At 40.1% G+C, this 15,715-nt stretch overlaps 1 protein-coding gene across 1 annotated transcript in view; it reads left to right on the top strand.

The window, feature by feature from the left end:
* The window catches only part of TMEM266 (transmembrane protein 266), an 89,654-nt gene that overhangs the window by 47,986 nt on the left and 25,953 nt on the right, over nucleotides 1-15,715 (top strand). The window contains exons 7-9 of the mRNA XM_034066062.1: nucleotides 7,643-7,699; nucleotides 9,498-9,636; nucleotides 11,109-11,224. Coding sequence (XP_033921953.1) covers nucleotides 7,643-7,699; nucleotides 9,498-9,636; nucleotides 11,109-11,224 — 312 coding nt within the window. The remainder of the gene's footprint in view (nucleotides 1-7,642; nucleotides 7,700-9,497; nucleotides 9,637-11,108; nucleotides 11,225-15,715) is intronic.

The raw sequence follows: 15,715 nt of genomic DNA, 5'->3' as shown, positions 1-15,715 counted from the left end.
GACTGAGATAGAGTATCCACAGAAGTGGATAAACTGATTGAGAACTGTTTTGTGGGAAAACAGGAATAGAAGTACTTCCCAGTGCCCAGACTGGTTGCCCTACTAACCATACTCAGTTTGGATCTGTGTTGGCTTTCCTTCTCTCTATATTAGGTTTTAGGAGCTCCTTTTCTTTGTCTACTTGCTGTTCTCACTTTTTATAAACCTCTTACTACTCACTTTATTATCCACTTCTGTCTTCCAAAGTACCTTCTTTCACCTGTTTGATTATTGTCTGAATTTACACTGAAATAAGATGAGGCCACAAGGCAGCCATGTAAGGTGCATAAAGGAGGGTAGGTTTTTGGAAACTGGTTCATTAGGCAGCTCAGAGTCCTTGATGGGGCTAAAGCAACAGAGGTGCCTCCACAGAGCTACAGGATGTGCTTCAAAACCCACAGAGCTGGAAGAGAATGGGGGTGTGCCTTTCTTATGGGGTTTGCTGGGTGGACTTGTGCCAGGTTGATTTAATAAGCAAGAGCACATCTGTTTATGTTGAAATGCATCTCAGCAGAGGAAAACTGAAGGGTTTCATTATTTTTCAATGTCATCAAAAACTTTGCTTTTTCAAGAGATTATAAAATATTGCAAAAATTGCAGATCACATTATTTACTCTTTTTGTGCCTTCAGGGGGTTATTTGCCCACTGATTTCCAATGTCATGAGTCAGTGGTCTTTGTTTGGAATTATTTGTGGAGAAGATCCTGTGTTATAGTGAGATTTTGCAGTCTGTGAGTATTCATTTCAGAATGATTTTCCAGAGATGAGCAGGATTAGTCGCTTTGCTTGGATATAACAGGCAGCTGCTGAGGATTGATTAGTCCTTCAGTCAGTGCCTTTTCCCTCAAAGCCTCAAATTCAGGGTTTCTAGTGTTCAGAAAGCGTTGTTTCTATAGCAAGTACCATGGCCTAAGGTTGGATGTTTATTGTTTCTTCTGTAGTTTGATTTCCACTAGTTGTATATGCGAATACAGAATTCTTCAGGAAGGCCTCAGCTCAGCCTTAGAGAACAAATAATATGAAGTTGTAAAAGACTAACTAAAAACCAGAAAACTTTCAGCACAAAATCTGACTGTTTGGAAAAACATGACTGATTAAAAGCTGGTGCTGTAAAGGTATTGCAAGTAATTAGAGTCTTATCATGTTAGAGATAAACAAGCACTAGCTTTTTGCTTGGTTAAAATGAAGGGGACAAACATGCCAGCAGCTGGCAAATGACAGCAGAACAGCTGCCAACAAAATTAAATAGCTGCTCTCAGAGCATCTTCCTGCTGTCTCTATGCCTGTGCTATAGCTACAAGCCTTAAAGGAATTTATTGCACTCTGTCACTCTCTGTGACATTACAATGTTAAAGTATCCTTATTCCAGTGAAATGCGCATGAGCTCTTTTTGGTTTTTTCCTAGTATTTGAGCAGGATTTACTAGTGATAATGATCGTGTGTTTGTCTCTGTTTACGTACACCACACCACTATGATTTGTCTGTGCATCAAATGTTACCCAGATGTTAAGACAGAAGAAAAGAGAAAGGCACGGGGGCAGAAACCCCAGTACCAACAGCAAGGCAAGGCTGGGGTTACACCCTGTCAAGAGAGCAAATTCAGCCTTGGTAGTAGTTGGCTGAGAAAAGGAAGATGGGGAGTGTCACAGTATTTTGGTAAGTGGATTGGAGTCTGCTTATATTTTAATAGCCTTATCACATTGCCAAAAATATTTGATTCTGCAGCTGTTGTGAAGTTCTTCTTTCTCACTAAGACTGATAAGACTGTTTGTGTGCAAGAGCTGAGCTCTTGGATATTGTTTTTTTGCATTATTCTTTATGTGCTTCAGTCAACCAAGCACTCAGGCATTCTGCTAACTTTCAGCACTTGTGTTTCCCTGGGATTAACTAAGTCTTCCATGCGCTTGAAAGTTAGGCACTGTGTCCAACCAACAGGTTCTCAAATTGAGTAAGTCTGGAGTCTGAGCTGATAAAGAATTGTTTCATTAGCTATGGCTCACAAGTGCATTTAGATTTTCAGTTTTAAGAGAAAAAACAAACAAAACCCAACAACAAACCAAACAACAGGACTTTCCTTGTCCTTTAAGTTAAAGGGAGGTGTCCGTAGTAGTCTGGCAATTCACTCCTTGCAGTCCTTGGATGGAATGCAACCTCTTAAGGAAGACCCTACTATTTCTGTTCTGTTAAGATGAAAAAGATCCCAAACAACAGAGCCAAGAGAAAATATTGTTTTCCATATAGATTTTTCATAACAAATTAATAATATTAGAAGAATCAGTTATATTAAGTTACATTTGTGTGAGTTTCAAACAGTTGAGCAGAAAGATAATGATCTTCTGTTATTTCTATAATACTTCCATAAGCTGTGGCTTCTTTTACGGGTGTTTTCTTTCATTCCACGTACACACAACTTTTCTCATGGTGCATAAATGCATTGCATTGCTGGCTGTGTACATTTTGACTTTTCAGGGGGTTGATTAGGGACGTTACCTAGGAACAAATGTGTGGATTTACATACTAATAGAAAGGTAAATTTAAACTTCCTTCTTTGCCAGTGTGTATTTAATATGCTGTGAAATTTCTTTTCTAACCACTTTTCTTGCTTCTCAAAGAAAAAGTAGTTACCAAGGAAAATGGTTTTGTAGAGGTCTAGGAATTAAGACCTAGCAGACACTTCCCTGAAATATCAGTGTGCCCATTTCTTTTATATGGTATGCTTTATCAGTGCTTCATCTGTGCTTTCATTTCTTGGTAGTGATAGTCCAGCCCTTTCTACACAGTGCATTTCAAATATAAGAACTAGTGCTAAGTGTAATCATACCCAGAGGGAACTGCTGATCCTGGGTTGCTTAACACAAGTTTTCTCCAATCTGCATGCACCTTATGGTAATACAGTACATCTCTAGCAAGCCATTTCTATTCCTGAAAAGCCCTTTCAAATCTATGCAGAATTGTTAGTTAAAAATCAATTATTGTTCTCCATATGGTAAGAACAAATATTAAGGGAGAACAGAAGAACAAATAGAACTGCGGATTAATGCAAAGGTGCATTTGGATACTACATGATATCAAAATGGTGTTGGTGGCAGTCAGTGAAAAATATACTGCATCCATGTCTATTAGTGCTTTTGCACATAATTATTTCTGTGTGACCACATGTACTAATGGAGCCAAAGCAGTTCCAGAGTGCAGTACATGGGGAGTGTTTTGTAATGGCTAATATGTGAGATAAGGTCAGTAGTTACATGTTTCCTTTCAGAACCTTGACTGAAGGAGAAGCCAGGTAAGGAGAATGCCTATGCACTGAAACCAGAAGGGGGTCTCTGTTTAAAGGTGCTAACAAGTTCCTTCATGTACTAGTGGCTGGGGATAGCGTGTAGTGGAACTGCCAAGGCAGTATCTCAGGATAGGCACATCAGAAGATGTCAAAAGAAGATTGTTTTAAGTAGTGACCGAGTGAAGGCCTCGGTGGAATGACCCAAACCAGAGACGTTATAAATTACAGACTGGGTACAAGGTGTTCCTTCTTGGAAAGTTTTCAATAAATATTTGGTCTTAAGAGATACAGCCAAAAGGCAGAAGCTTAATCTTCAGAGTTTCTATATAAGCCAGAAGTAGAGGCTTTCTGTAATAGATTGATTAGTTTTGTGGCAGAGGAAGGAAGGAAGGGCTCTTTTAAAGACACCATTTCCACCCCACTCCTTCCTGTCTATCTTTTGTACAATCACTACCCCATCTCAAAGTGCGGAGTTGCTCTCTCCTTCGCTGTTAGCTAACCCTGGTGGGCCAGCTTCACCTCCTGCACTGCCTCCTTTTGGTTTCTTGACACTGTGGATTAATTTGGCACAGTGAGTCACCAGGAATAAATTGTGTATTAACCGTGCAAGCAAAAGAGTGTTTAATGGTTAATAGTGTTGTTCCACCTAATGTGGGCTGCAGTCAGGTGACAAATGTAGGCTGGCTCACAGAGATTGTGGGAATTCACATGGCCAGCCAGCCCTATGAATTCTCACAATCTCTGTGAGGCAGGAGGCCAGAAGCAAAGGACTTGGCCAGGTTGCCCTACAAAATTAGAGAGAAAACCTGCAGCATTACACAGTTCTTCATAAATTTCACAGCAGGCAGTTAAAGTTGTTCAAACAATTGGGTGTCACCAAGGGACACTGTGAACTTCACAATTACATTTCTGTCTCAAAAATGGCTTAAAATTTACCTTTACCTGGGTTTATTCCAACGTAAATTAACAGATGTGTTTAGTCATTTACCTTTTATTAGTGCACTGGGCAGGCTTTTACGCAATAGCTTAGCTTTTCTCAGAAAACAAAAAATGTATTTCTGATATAAAAACATACGTGTATGTTAAAGGACTTTCTAATGAAAAGCTTTCCAGTGAAGAAATGCTACAACATTTTTTGTCAAGTGCAAAAAACCAAACTGGCAGTGGCCATTAACAGGGAAGTACTCACACTGATATTTGATGTTAGCTTTCAAATCTGTGTTCCAAAAAATGCAGAATGCCTGTAGTTCGGTCCATCTACACTGTGTAGGTTATTATTAATTTCTGTATCTGGTTGTGGAGTTTTTCCAGCTTTTGTGCAGGGTCTGCTTTTTTATGTTCTCTATAGAATACACAATCAAATGCAAGATGTATTCATTTGAAAGCTATTTTTGATTGCTTAGGAAAAATGCTAAAATGTCATTGACAAGTAACACCAATGCTTTCTTTCATTTCAAAGTATTTATTATGCTGAACAGTCAGGGAGATTTGACCAGTGAAGTCCAAATTTGTTTGATTGAGACCCCTCTGGGTAGCAATTACGGCAATGGTAGTGGATGTAATCTCATGCTTAGTACAAACAGGGAGGGCAGGGAAAGCTAAACCTAGTTTGGAGTTGCTGCTAGTAAAGACTGGACAGTGGGCAGTAAGTCTATAGCACCTGGGTCTTCAGACACACTTCCTTGGGGTGCCCAGTTCCTCAGGGCACCAAGGAAAAGCTGCCTTACCTGGCTTTTGTCACTTGAATAGTGCTGTGGGGATTCTTCTTAACAGTGATAATGCTAGTGGATAGGTTTCAGACCTTCCATAAAGAACAAGCATTTTTAATACTTAAGGCTCAGTTGTGCCCCGGTTTCTGCTGAAGAGTGCATCTCTCAGATTGGGAGCAGGTTTGTTCCACCCTCACGCTCTCCCTTCCTACAGTAGGTTTGCTCTAGTTGAGAGCAAAGGTGCTAATCATCATGGCATTTTCTGTGAGTAGACCTAGAGATAGCACCAGCAACCATTACTGTACCAGTTGTCTGCTGAGCAGACTTCCAGCCATTGCTTATTTGTGCTGATTCACACCAGGAAACTGAAAATGAAAACATTTGTGCTAGCTTCCAGCCCTTGGAACTGCTCAGGCCCCTTAGTATGGCAGTAGCACAGTCTGATTTGAAACACTACAGTGAGGAATTAAGAAAGCAGGAAAGAAAATCCTTCTTATGTTCCCTCAGCAGCCCCTTGTTAAATCCTATTTAGAGTATTGAGACAGTGTTTGTTCTCTTTGTGCAGATGCGCCTTAGAATTTCACTGGTAATACCTTTGTGCACACCTGTCCAAAGGGAGAAAGATTTTCACCATCAGTTACTGTAAAGACATTAAGTGTTCAACCATCCTTTAGTTGCTTTTTGACCTAGCACTTCATAAATGCTGCTTAAGCATAGTAGAAAATGAGCCAGATTTCTCTATGCTGTCAGCGGGGCTGCTGTGGGAAGGGTAGTATCCCAGGCTTTGAAGTAGGCACTGCTTTTTCTCATTCATTTCCAGATGACTGCCTGCTGTGGAACTTGCTGGGCTGGACCCCAGGTTAACCAGTGTAGCTGAACTTACGGGCTCATAAGTAACTTGTACTTATGTGTTTTGTTCAGCTTCTCAGTGGGGAGTGAGGGAGGTGCTTACAGAGGAGCTGGGATGCTTTTGTCTGAAAGTGTTCTGCTCAGGGCCTGAGTTGAGCCTGCAGAAGTGCCTTGGCTGTACAGCAGGAGATGTACTTATGCTTTGTGCTTACATCACATTGTGCTTGCAAATTTGGAGACATAGAGGGATTTGAGAAGCTGCTGTTGCTCATCTCTTCCTCCACAAATAGGTTAATAAGAAAATTACTGTGAGCCTTGTGCTGCATTTGTAAAATGCTTTGAAAGTAAAATGTCCTTAGGACTGCAGACCAGCAGCTTTAGCATTTTTTTGGTGTCTGTGCAGAGTCCTGTAATGTTTTGCAGAGTAAAGAGCACGCTGCATTTTCTCTTCTGGCCTGTGACTGCGTTTCTCAGCCAGACTTGGCCGGTGCATCAGGGATGCCATTTCTGAGTCAGTGGTGGCTGGGTCACTGTCCTGCTCATTGACAGTATGAGGTTGGGCTCTGAAAGCACCGTATTTCCCAACCTCTGCCAAACAGGATTAGGTGCTGTTATCAAGATTTGGAATGCCAAGACAGAGCTCAGCACAACCATCCCGGGCCAAGTAAGGCAAATGGGCTCATGGGGTTTGGAAAAACCATGCATAGTAAAAAGTACTGAAAAATCTAGTGTTGTTCTGCAATTAGTTAGTGATGGTATGTTTGGCTTAATGTATTTGCATTTGGAATGAAGAGGAGGTACATGTATTCATCACAGTCATTTTTTCTGCACAGTTCTTGGCACAGTCACCCCTCACACATAGACCTGCAGAGCTCTCTGTCATTAGCACTGTTCTCTAATGGAGAAAGTAGCATTTTGATCTGCACATAGCTGCAGTTGGACTCTTCATGTCTGTAGTGTCTGTCAAAATCTGACCTTGGTACTGCTATTGGCAGAAAACATCCCTACCAGATATGCTTTCATGTGAATTCAATTTCAGTCTTTGATTGGCTGACTCCTTTTTTATTTTGATCTTCTGACAGCCAGGTAAAAACTGAGGAAAGGTGCCATTCAATTTTTAAATGGGAATTCACCATTGGTTCATTCTGCGTTCTTTCTCTTTTTTAGCTACTGGTGCTACTTTATAGCTGTTGTGCTTCATAGTGGAGGATCAGAGAGAGATTCAAGTTTTTTAATAAGACAACAGCCCTGTAGTCCAGAGAGGGAGAATTAGAACCTCTGCTCTTCAGATGGATGAAATGTCAGTATCTTTAGTCATTGACAAGGAGCAGTGCCTCATTTCTTTTTGTAAAAAATAGTAAGCACAGGCTTATCAAAGATGGCAAGAAAGGAGAATCCACATTCCACCTGAGGAGGGCCAGCAGTGGATCATACATAGGCTTGGGTCAGAGGTTGGGCTGTGGAGGGTTGGTAATTAAATCTCACGAGTCTAAAAACAAAACTTTAGGAGGATGGAAGGACTGCTACAGATCCGAATTGGAACTTTTTAATGCAAGTTCCATTGAGGCAGGATAGTGGTTGGGAAGCAATACCTGCTTTCATAATACAGAAGTGCAGCTATTTCTAGATCCTCATTATTATTCAGAAGAAAAGCATAATGCTTATGTAACACAAAAAAAATGATCCTATAAATAGATGTAGGACTAAACATTTGTCTAAAATTACAATAACGTTCATCATCTTCCCCCCCCCCAATCTATTTTGCTAGACTATTTTGAGGATTGTGGTCCTTGGCATATGGGATTACATTGAAAACAAAGTAGAGGTAAGCACTCTTACTTTTTGTACTGTTTTCCAGGTGGGCACAGTAAGAATATTAAGAATTGCTTTGGGTGTTTTTTTTTAATAGACCTGATGTAATACACCATCTTTTAAGTCAGATAAATAAGCTTATTCTTCTCATTCTATGTATGTATATATAGCTATATGATGCAGTCCCTTTTTCTGTGAGGGACTCAGAGTGTGACTTTCTGGAATATTTTATGAAGGGAAAGTTGTATCATTTCTACTCTTTGGGACTCTGTTTTCTTGTTAGAGCTGTGCTAGTTTAACTTGATATCTCTACCCTGAGATAATGAACAGTACAGGTTATATGACTCATTATGTTATTGTTATGTGACTTGTGTAACCCCATTCCCTTAATCAGGTCGAAATTAGAACCCAGTTACAAATTCTGTGTAGTTTTGTGATAGAAAATACTGGTTTGGCAAAACCCTCAATTTTCTCATGAAACCATTTTTTAATTAAATTGAATTCTGACAAATACCATAATTTATACCTCAAATTAAGAAATGAGGTAGAATGTGCACACTGTTGCAGAGGCAGATAAAGAGATGCATATGTTTAAATAACTCATAATCTAAATCTGAGCAAAAGTGTAGAGATCAAGAAAACTAAAAGCTCTTTGTTGGTACTGTCTGATAAACCAATACTGCACTGGGTGCACCTGAAGAAAATGTGGGTTTTCTCAGAGCTGAAGTGAGTCTAGAGACTTGCACATTTTTGTAATAAAGTTGTAAACTTTTAAACTTTTTTTTGCTAGAAAATTTACATGAAACTGAAGTTATTGATTCAGAGACTCTTATTATGGAGGCTAAATTCAGCAGTTTCTGATAAATAATTTTGCTGATTTGGAATGGAGTGATGTCGTTTACTGCCCATCATATGGTCCTAGTAAGAAGTGCTTCTTTTCAATACACAGAATTGTTATGCACAGTTCTGAATATATAGTGCTTATCCAATCTGATGTCTTGCCTCCTTATGCAAACCATTAATCACTGCTCTTTGGCAGCAGGGAAGGGTCTCAGTAGGAATGAAAATGTGGTATTCTGTTCTACCCTGCTAGGCGAGTGTAGGACAGACACAACACTATTGCCAGTTTGCTCTGAAATGTCTTTATTCATGCATTTCTAAAATGTAGCACAATTGCCTTTTCTGATCTAATCCCAATGCAGCCAATGTCATACAAATCATTCTTAATAGTTCCAGTTGTCAAAACCCTTGAAAACCTAGCTGCCCAATAAAGGTGAGAGCAAGGAGTCTGTCTGTCTTGATGCATAGCCATTGCCACACACATTGCATAGTCAGGATGTGGCCAAGAGCCATCAGGTCTCTTTGCTCCATCTTTTTCTGCTTGTCCTCTCAATCTCTTCACTTAGACAGTATGATCTATGGGCATGGACCGTATCCTTTTTTTGGGATGACATTATGCTAAGTAACAGGTAATAAGTACCAATGATAATAAAACTCTTTGGCTGTAATAGCATTTAGGCTATCGCTTCTGCTTGGAAATTTTGGCCAGTATTTCCAAATACCTTTTCCTCTCCTTGCCCTCCCACCACAGTTTGTGTCTCATCACATCATAAAATTCACTAAGGAATTCTGTTGTGCTGCCCAAAAAGGATGCAGCCTTTCTGTGGCTTGGCCATTTCTCATATCCCTTTCAAACGTATACCATGATTACATTTCTTTTGGTCAAAGCGGGAGCCCTTTGAGAGCCCCCAAGCAGGAATGGCAGGGCTATGATCTCTAGGAGAGCTTTGAAAAAATTGATTTCTCTCTAGGTGTTTGATGGTGCTGTCATAATCTTGTCCTTGGCACCAATGGTGGCCTCAACAGTGGCTAATGGCCCCAGCAGCCCATGGGATGCTATCAGCCTTATTATCACACTACGAATATGGAGAGTGAAGAGGATCATTGATGGTAAGTGGTGATTCAGTTTGGGGCTCCAAGAATTACCTGGCAGGCTGAGGAAAAAAAAAAAGACATTTTAAAACCATGTAAATATTGTTTGTCACCACTGTTTCTATCATTCTCCTTTCTCTTATTTTTAAGAAGATGAACAGGAGAGAGTTACGATTCCTATGGATGTGAGTAGGTCTTCAGTTCATGGCTGTATCTCCTGTTCTCTAGGAGTCTTTATAATTGATTGGTTTATTTTTCTGTTGGGCACCTTCACATCCTCTGTCCGGTAAAGCAAATGCTCTGACCTGCTTCCTGTCTCCTGCCACCAGATGACATTCCTGATTCTGGAAAATAATTGCTTCCAGTCTGCCTTTCTGATATTTGCTGCACCCTCTCCATTCCCATACAGCTAGCTCTGTCCTGGGGCTTTCTTTTCCATGTTCTCATCTGTCATACAATTTTTATGTCAAATTCCAGGAGCATTTTCTTACCATGGGGGTTCCATGCTGAAGGTGCTCTCTGCAATGGAGGTGCTCTGCAGCATAATACTGAAGCGTGTATTGGTGTTGTTTTGTACAGATTTTGGGGGGGAGCACCAAGGGAGATAAGAAAACCCCAGAAGTGAAGGTTCTGGAGAGCAGAACCACTGACTGTTCAGTAGTTTAAGGCATTTCTTTTTACAGGGAGGAGAAGTGGAAGAGGAATTAATGAAGGGTCATTTTGCTCATGCAGGAAAGATCAGAGTCAATTTGTTATTTTGAGTTTAGATGCCCAGGAAACCCTGTATTCAGAGTTGTGGAAGGGTCATAGCCCTCTGAAGTGTACAAGAGAAGTTGAGGATCTCGTGTAGCTTCAGAAAACATAAAGAACTGCAGTATGCATTGAACATCTTTGCTGGTCAGTCTGAGTTTGCCATAGTTACGACAGGAGCAAAATTTCCAAAGGCTTTCAGAAGACTTATTAAAATCTGGGCTGTAGCTCGAAAACCAATAGAAAATAAATGCTTTTTTGTTTTTAAAATACCCTTCTTAGTCTGCTGTTTCCATTAAGGACTTATGTCTTACCACAAAGTCTAGGAATTAAATGCTTAGGGCTCTGGAATAGTTCTTTTCCTAAGGGAGCCATGCTGTTCAGGTTTAGAGGGGATGGGTCAGAAAATCCTCGTAGCTAGCAATTCAGGAAATGTGTGGTAAACACTGGAAAAGATCTGTATTAGTGCAGCAGAAGCTAGGAAGAGCATGCAGAGGGTGCATTTCAGCTCAGCTGGCAAATGGAGGTCTCACCCAACAAGACCTAGATGCTGCTGACATGCATTTCGTGTGTTGGAAATCCTTCCCCAGAGGAAATATTCTAGTGCTATTTCTGTAAGAAATACTCTAGATCCAAGTGAAAGGGGTGACGTTCTTTGGCCTGTAAAGGGTTTCCCTCTGATTAAGAAAGAAAAAAAAAAGACAGCTGGGTTACTTTAAATGCTTATTTGTGTTTTCCAGCCTATGTCCTTCCAGTGAAAGTGGAGATGGAGATGATGATTCAGCAATATGAGAAGGCAAAGGTTATTCAAGATGAGCAGCTGGAAAGACTAACCCAGATCTGCCAAGAACAAGGGGTAAAGTTCAGTTATGTCTTTATTTGCACATAGCTTGTCGTGGCAAATCAAACAGTTCATGTACTTTGCTGCAAGCTAAGGTTTGAGAAGTATCACTAGGACATCTGTTGTAAGGTGACAGGTCTCTGTTAAGCATTAGTTGCAGCCTGGATGTTGTCAGCATGCTATTTGTCAAAAAAGCAGTTGTCTCCCTCTGCTTTTATTTTTTTAAGGTGAGTATAACAAATGTGAGGAAGAAAAAAAGGAGTTCTTCAATATGTGACTTACTGAATGAGTACAAATAGCTTGTCATAATACTACGAACATGAAAAAGTAATTGCCTTTGTTGGAAACTGCAGGAATATTAAGGCCTTATTCCCAGGAAAGGTATATGCAGTTGAAAGCTAATGAATCTTTCTGCTTTCAATGCAGAAGGCAGCTTCCCTGTAGGTCAGTCAGAGGCTATCTTGCCAGACTCAGAATATTGCAACAGAAGCTTCCAGTTCCTGGAAGCAAGTCAAGATTTAAGACTTTTCCCAGGCCCCCAAATATTCAGTGATTAAGTCTTGACGTAAGGGAAGGTGAAGCTTAAAATATGTCAAATAAATATATATACATGAAGAAGGTGTAAAACCACTGCTAGGGCAATGAGCTAGGAGGTTCTACAGTTTGTCTCATGTAAATGAGTTCTTGAATAACCTGCTTTAATGTAGAAACTAGGAATGTATGTTGAGGCCCAGGCTAAGCGAGCATTCAGATGACCATCAAACCACAGCAGAATGATCCTCCAAGTGACTTCTTGTTTCAGCTGTAAGGGTAACTATGAGGTGTCCAGATACATCTTGAAGGCTTCTAGCTTCAGCTCCCACTCCCCACTTGTTGTGGTATGTGCTTTCCAAATACAAAATGAGGAGACCTCAAGATATGAATGGCTCAATCAGTCAAAAGGTTGAAAGGCATGAGCAGACAGCAGGAGAGGCAACTTGTCCAAGATAAGGCCAACTGCTCAAAAGGTGCCTAACCTGAAGCAGGGGTTTAGGTGCCCGTCTTTTACTAAGGAACCTAAATTACTTGTGAAACCAAGAGTATTGAAGTTTCCACATGGCTTTTAAAATTTAGTTCCAGGTCTCCTGGGTCTCAACCTAGAATTCTGCAATGAACTCTTGGTGGTGTTAGGTTGCCTTGTCTGTGTAATGAACCTGGCAGACCTCTTGACAGTGTGTGTGTCATTTCACACTGGTTTTGAGTCTCTCACATTAAACATAACAAATTTTTAAAGCTTATGCTTGACTTCTGCCAAAAATCAGTTGTTTCCAACTATGTATCTTCAGTGGCAAAACTGCAGTCCTCTTCACACAACTGTACACATTTAAGTGATTCGTGGTTCTCTCATGGTTGTGAACAGGGAAATGATACATACCCCCTTTGAATGGGGGAGATGTTACCCTTTGGTCAAATGCACTGGGCAAACTGCTGATGTCTTGAGACCTGTGGCAGTATTTTGCCTTTCAGACCATGCTATTAGGCTAAAGTTCTTGACAGTCATCAATTTGAAAGCATTCATTTTTAAGAAGTGTATTTTGAAGCCAGATAACGCTCTCAATCTCTTAACAGTTTTTGGTGTTATTGCATGGTCTTCAAGTAAAGGTGAGCTCATCACACGTGGGGTTCAGGAGTAGCTTTTGCTCCTCTCCATTCTGACCCATGTACTCCTTATCTGCATGACTGCCTTGCAAGATGTCTGAGCATAGTAGCCCTAATCAGAGCTCTGTTGGCTACAGCATAACTGTACATCAAGCACAAAGAAATGCTGTACTGGTAAATAAATGAATCTGTGAAAACAGCAAGTTCTCTCCTAGCTTTCAAATGTCATCAGCTATGGGAAAAAATGGACTATAGAAAAATGACAGCTTACTAATCCCTCTTATTTTACTGTCCTGACTTCGTGCCAAACAAATGTCTCAGCTGTGTAATATGAGGTAAATGCACTAATTTGCTACAGTTAGCAATGTAAGACATTGATACAGGTACTGCAACCTCCCTTTGTAAAATATTAGCTTCTTAATTCAGTCAGGAACAAGTTGTCAGCATTATAATATTCACATTAACATTGTGTACAGTATCTGGTGGGAAAAATGTCTCCTAACGGCATTTAATGTCTAAAATCCTGCCAAGTTTTTGCTTTTTCATGTGATGATCTTTCTTGACCTTTTTAGAGGATTGCGTATTCATAGAGTTGAAGTGAGCATCTCTGTGGTTTTGAATGGAGCTTTGCCTACAATAGTCTGGCTGTTTTCAAGTCTGGAGCGTCGGCAGGCAGGCATTCCAGTTTGCCTTGTCTGTGTGGTGCTACCTCTGACATGAGCAGATAGGATAGCTGGGAGCTACAGGGGTTGACCACTTGCCTCAGACCCCAGTGCCAGCTAAAGTACGGAGAATGGGAAAGCCATTGTATTTGCCTCCATCCCAGCAGTGGATGTAGATGCACCCTCAGGATGAATCAGTATTTTTGTGACCACACTGATGATTTGCATTTATTTAGTAATTATAGAGAGGGCTGAAAACATTCCTGTTGGAAAGATTTCCCAGCACTTCCTTTCCTGTGTTCAGTTTGAAGCTTTGCTTCTTGTCAGGCAATTGGGATTGAAACTCTCAAGGTCTGGCGTCTTCTGCAGATGGAATGATTTTGAAAGTTTCAGATAAAATATTCTTTGTTTCTGAAGAAGAAATGGGGAAAAAATAATCTGTTTTGTTCAGCATTTAAAATAAAATAATTGGGGACCAGTTCTGTGAGCAGTTCCATGCCCGCCTGTATGAAGCTGATACTTAACACAAAAGTAGAGTTATTGCTTTAAAAATACCAAAAGCAGGGAAGAAACAACCTCCCTTCATCTTACTGTTCTTTTGTCAGTTGTATATTTTTTGGCCAGTGGTATCACAACTATAAAGTACATTTCCATTCCTGAATGACATTGGAGACGTACTTTTGAAAACGTGCAAACTCTTTCCAGATGTTGTTTCTTGGCTAGCTATACATTTGAAAACCAGAATATATTTTATAAATTATAGTTGCATGGGCCACCGCTTTGTTCTATGTAGTACCCCCTGAAACTGTTTGAATAGTTTGCTTTTTATTTATCCTCCATTGGCCAAGAAAGAAGTTGTTAAAAGGGAGTGGAACATGAGGGTGGTCAAGGCAGAAAACACTGCAAGGGCCGAGATGCCTGCACAGGACTTCCCCAAACATGAGAAGCATTAACAGTGACAGTAATGGAGATTTCTAGCAATGGGTAAAGGTAAGGAGGTCTCACAACAATTACCATCAAAATTATTAATAGAGTGTATTGCTGATGCTATTGTGTTATCAGATTTAGTTGAACTGCAGCATAAAATTCCAAAGTTCCATTAACAATGCAGATTCCAACAAGGGAAGATTGTTTTTTTCCTCTGGAGTCACCTGTAAAATAATTTCTATTTCTGATAATAGAAATTATTCTACTATTATTAATATACATATATAATAGAAATTATACTTACATGCTCTTTTCTCCTTAACTTTCACAAGAGTCATTCAGGTGAGCACAGAGCAGGCAAGACTGTATGTTCAGCCTTATGACAAGAGCTCCTTTTCTGTCAGCTCCTATAGAATTGGGGTTTTCATCATTCTCAAAGCTGCAACAACTATGGGAGCTATCATTTCTTTTTTATCTTGGAATATAATTTGTACAACAGCTGCTAGTTTAATGACAGGGCTATTTAGCTGGTAAAATTACCTATTGGAGAAATAACTTATGTTATCCTTTTGCAATAATTTAAATTTATTTCCAACTACCAGTCACTTTCTTGGGCGATGGAAAGCAGCCAAGGTCATCCCGTGTTTCCCTCTGCCAGTAAATCATTAGTTTGCAACTGTCTCTTGATTTTTATTGTTATCAACAATGGCTAAACTAATGGAAATAAACATTGGATTGTATCCCAGTGGCAGATGAATTTTAGGGCAGGGCATTGTGTACAGACAGCACTAATAGAATTGAGCAAAGTTATTGCTCCTGCATTAGACACAAGTAAGCTTCTGGCTAAAATGTTCATTGATCTCTCTGAAACTATGTCAGTCATACTCTGTTGCTAGACCATTACAGGCAAGTACTGTATGATTCACTGTTAAGTCCCTTTTTGAGTCTTATATGAATGTTGTACAGTACCAGATGGGGTAGGTAAGTGTGTAAACTGAGATGTTACCTGTAGCTCTGGGTAGGTCTCAATCAGTTTACTTGCTTATAAACAGTTACCTGATGCATTCTTTGAGCAAGAAAGTGCACAGTGTGCCCTGTAGTTCTTTCTGCTTTGTTTCCTGCCAAAATATTGCCAAGTTTGTGCTACAAGAGGACTTATAGCACTTTTTAAAATCCTAAGTAAGTTTAAATTTCCCATCCATCAACTTTCTTTCCATGCCTGACAATCCAGTTACTCCTTCTTACATGAGATGCTCTGTATCACCCTTTTTCTTGGTAA

Source organism: Melopsittacus undulatus, chromosome 9 (assembly GCF_012275295.1).
Source record: "Melopsittacus undulatus isolate bMelUnd1 chromosome 9, bMelUnd1.mat.Z, whole genome shotgun sequence".
NCBI lineage: Eukaryota > Metazoa > Chordata > Aves > Psittaciformes > Psittaculidae > Melopsittacus > Melopsittacus undulatus.
This window is presented reverse-complemented; position numbering and strand designations above follow the sequence as displayed.